At 59.5% G+C, this 4,146-nt stretch overlaps 1 protein-coding gene across 1 annotated transcript in view; it reads left to right on the forward strand.

The window, feature by feature from the left end:
* PRRX2 (paired related homeobox 2) overlaps nucleotides 1-2,183 on the forward strand; it is a gene marked incomplete at its 5' end in the record, with an annotated part of 3,478 nt that extends 1,295 nt beyond the window's left edge. The window contains 2 exons of the mRNA XM_008049105.2: nucleotides 771-949; nucleotides 2,018-2,183. Of these exons, the coding sequence (XP_008047296.1) occupies nucleotides 771-949; nucleotides 2,018-2,153 (315 nt within the window). The remainder of the gene's footprint in view (nucleotides 1-770; nucleotides 950-2,017) is intronic.
* Nucleotides 2,184-4,146: the final 1,963 nt, after the last annotated feature.

Consider the following 4,146-nt stretch of genomic DNA (forward strand, 5'->3'; position numbering starts at 1 on the left):
AGAAACGAGGTCTCATCAAGCTGCCCAGGTGGATTTCGAACCCTCGGGCTCAGGCAATCCACTCACCTCAGCCTCCCAAGGCGTGGGATTACAGGCTGAGCCACTGAGCCCGGCAACTTAGGGTCTTTTTAACTAGGGTTTTTTTTTTTAAACTAGGGTTCTGATAAAGAGGTCATTTCCAAGTGTTTTGTTTTGTTTTACTTTTTGAGTCAGCGTTCTCACTCTGTTGCCCAGGCTGGAGTGCAAGTGTCACGATCACGGCTCACTACAGCCTCGACCTCCTGGGCTCAGGCGATCCTCTTGCCTCAGCCTCCTGAGCAGCTGGGACTACAAGCGCATGACACCGTGCCTGGCTACTTTTAAAATTTTTCGTAGAGACGAGGTCTGGCTGTGTTGCCCAGGCTGGTCTCAAACTCCTGGGCTCACGTGATCCTCCTGCCTTGGCCTCCCAGTGCTGGGTGAGCCACTGCGTCCGACGTGAGCCACTGCGTCCGACCCCCAAGTTTTAAGCACTCACGGCACCCCAGCTCCGAGCAGAGTGCTCAGTACACACCTCTCAGTGCTGAGTGCTCATTCATTCATTCATTCACTCCATTCATTCTCCAGCACCGCATTTCCCAGCCACAGGCACTACTCATCACCCCCGTTTTACACAGGAGGAAGCTGAGGTCCAGAGGGCTGTTGGCAGAGCAGGCCTGCAACTGCTCCCGGTGGTCTTGAGTCCCCTGTGCACCCGCTGCCCCCGGTTCACCACGCCCTCTCCCCTCCAGGTCTGGTTTCAGAACCGCCGGGCCAAGTTCCGCCGGAATGAGCGGGCCATGCTGGCCAACCGCTCTGCCTCGCTGCTCAAGTCCTACAGCCAGGAGGCTGCCGTCGAGCAGCCCGTGGCTCCCCGGCCCACCGCCCTGAGTCCAGATTATCTCTCCTGGACGACCTCGCCCTCCTACAGGTGAGCCTGGGACCCCTTCAGGCTGGGAGTGGGCGGCGAGGGATCCCGTGGGGCCTTGCAGGGCCCAGGCTCCTCTGAGGGTCCCAGGAGCCTGAAGGGTGTCCAGGTGCCCCCAGATCTGGGGTCCACCAAGTGGTGTGTGGGCGACTGTACCGTGAGTGCACGTGGGTGTTGTGGGAATAAGCATGTAGTTGGGCGTAGTGGCTCACGCCTGCAATCCCAGCACTCTGAAAGGCTGAGGCAGGAGGATCGTTTGAGCCCAGGAGTTCCAGACTGGCCTGGGCAACATAGCAAGACCCTGAAGCTATCCCCTAAAAAAGAAAATTAGCCAGGCACAGTGGCATGCTCCTGTAGTCCCAGCTACTCAGGGGGCTAAAGTGGAAGGACCACTTGAGGCCAGGAGGTTGAGGCTGCGGTGAGCTGTAATCATGCCACTGCACTCCAGACTGGGTGACAGAGTGAGACCTCAACTAAAAAAAATAAAAATCCAGATGTGTGTGTGTGTGTGTGTGTGTGTGTGTGTGTGTGTGTGTGTTTGAGTTGGAGTCTCACTGTTGCCCAGGCTGGAGTTCAGTGGCACGCTCATGGCTACCACAGCCTTGACCTGCTATGCTCAGGTGATCCTTCTACCTCAACCTTCCAAGTAACTGGAGCTACAGACGCACCCCACCACACCTGGCTAATTTTTGGATTAATTGTAGAGACGAGGTCTCGCCAAGTTGCCCAGGCTGGTCTCAACCCCCCGGGTTCAGGCAATCCTCTCGCCTCAGCCTCCCAGAGTGTTGGGATGACAGGCCGAGCCACTATGCCCAGCCTCAAGGTGTGTTTTTATTCCACCTCTATTCTACTGTGGGCCGGGCCCAGGGCAGCTGCCGGGGGCGGACGGGACTCAGATCCCACTCTCGGGGAAGCCCACGACCCCCCGGGAGGCTCCTTCGCCCCAGCCCTTGGTGAAGACTTCCCTGGAGAGCAGGCTGAGGTGGGGAGGCCACAGGATCGGAGGCCGGGGCCGTGGCCTGACGGCCAGAACCAGCCACCCATGTGTCCTGTGTGTCTTTTTGTCTCCAGTGCGGTGCCCGCCTACAGCCCCGGCGGCTCGGGCCCCGCGACCCCGGGGGTCAACATGGCCAACAGCATCGCCAGCCTCCGTCTCAAGGCCAAGGAGTTCAGCCTGCACCATAGCCAGGTGCCCACGGTGAACTGACAGCCGGCGCCCCAAGACCCTGCCACCTCCTGAGGCTGCCCACACCGGGGAGCGGGCCAATGGCCCGGCCGTGGGCCTCTCCTGGTTGGGCCCTCCAACCCCTCTCTCCAGCTGGACTCCTGCATCCCAGAGGCTGCCAGGATGCCGGCAGCCAGGCTCAGCCCCCATCCGCGGCCCGGAGACTGCAGCCCACGACCCGTGGAGGGGTGGGCCGGAAGGCGGGGCAGGAACCGCCGGGGACTTCAGTTACTTCATGTATTAAAACCAGAAAGCTTTTGTCTTTAAGAAATAAAACCATGTTTAAGCCCCACGAGGCTGCAGCGGCGTGGGTAAGGGCAGGAAACCGTTCTGGCCGCTGAGATGGAGCCGGGATCCCAGGCTGAATGCGGGGTGGCCTTCCGGGCCCTTCTCTGGCCTGCAGCCAGCGTGCGGACAGCTGGGCCCAGCTCGGGCCAGCAGCCATGGTGGCGCCGGCTTCCCTGGAGTGGAGTCTGTCACCCTGCAGAGCCCAGGGGTGGGGAGTGGGGGAGAGGGATGGAAACCTGTCCCAGACCCCGTCTCCCATCTCGAGACCCAAGGGGACACCCAGGTGCTTGGGCAGAACTTTGCTGTGTGACCCTAGGCAGAGAGTGCCTCCTTTACCCTCTGAAGGGGGCAAGGTGGGTGACCATGAATTTCTGGACTGGCCAGAGGGTAGGTGGGGCAGATGTGAAGAAATTAAGGCCGGGCACGGTGGCTTGTGCCTATAATCCCAGCACTTTCGGAGGCCGAGGCGGGAGGATCGCTTGAACCCAGGAGTTCAAGACCAGACTGGGCAACATAGCGAGACTTTGTCTCTACAAAAAATTTAAAAATTAGCTGGGTGTGGTGGTGTGCACCTGTAGTCCCAGCTACTCAGGAGGCTGAGGCTGCGGTGGGCTGTGATTGTGCCACTGCATTCCAGCCTGAGGAACATAGTGAAACCTTGCCTCTAAAAAGAAAGAACCAAAAAAGGAGCCAGGCGTGGTGGCTCATGCCTGTAATCCCAGCACTTTGGGAGGCCAAGGTAAGAGGATCGCCTGAGCCCACAGGTTTGAGACCAGCCCTGACAACTTGGTGAGACCTCATACGATAAATAAAAAAGTTAGCCAGGTGTGGTGGAGCATGCCTGTCATTCCAGCTACTTGGAAGGCTAAGGCAGAAGGATCGCCGAAGCCCAGCAGGTTGAGGCTGTGGTGGCCGGGAGCGTGCCCTTGTGCTCCAGCCTGGATGACAGAGTGAGACTCTGACTCAAAAATAAATAAGTAAAATAAAAAAACAAAAAAGGAATTAAATCCCTCACTCCTGGGCACACAGAAGACAGGGGACACCCCTGGGCACGTGGCCATGGAGGGGCTGTAGAATGGCGGTGCAGGCTGGGGAGCGTCCAGCCAGGCTCACAGGACAGCAGGGTGGTCCCTGACGGTTGAGGCCCCCAGCAGACCTTCTCTCAAGTCTCCAACCCACCGTTCACGGATGGTACTTGGGGGTGACAGAGGACACGTGTGCCACCAGCCGTCTGACATCACTTATGTGGGTCTGTAGAAAGCGGGGGGTGAGGGGAGCAGCCTGAGGCCCTCCCTCCGCCTGACCCGGCCGCCCCGCCAGGAGAGTCAGCAGAGCTCCCGCCAACAGTGACCCCAGTCTGGCCCCCAGGGGCTGGCCTACGCTCCCCCACCCCAGAGGGTGCAGAGGCGAGCAGCCTCTGGGCGGTGGGTGGGAGCCCCCGTTCTCGGGGAGGCGAGGTTGCAGGGGCCCATCTCCCGTTCCTCCCTGCCCGCGCCCCATCCAGGCACCCCCGATGCCGGCTGTGGGGTCCACGTCCTGGGGGTTTTCAGGCTGAAGCCAAACGCGTGTCTTGTACCAGGGACACGGTGTGTATGTGTTTATTTATTTATTTATTTATTTATTTTTATTTTTTGAGTTGGACTCTCACTCGGTCGCCCAGACTGGAGTGCAGTGGCCGCTCCTGGCC

The sequence above is a fragment of the Carlito syrichta genome, unplaced genomic scaffold (genome assembly GCF_000164805.1).
Source record: "Carlito syrichta isolate Samal-C Ts95f unplaced genomic scaffold, Tarsius_syrichta-2.0.1 Scaffold130533, whole genome shotgun sequence".
NCBI lineage: Eukaryota > Metazoa > Chordata > Mammalia > Primates > Tarsiidae > Carlito > Carlito syrichta.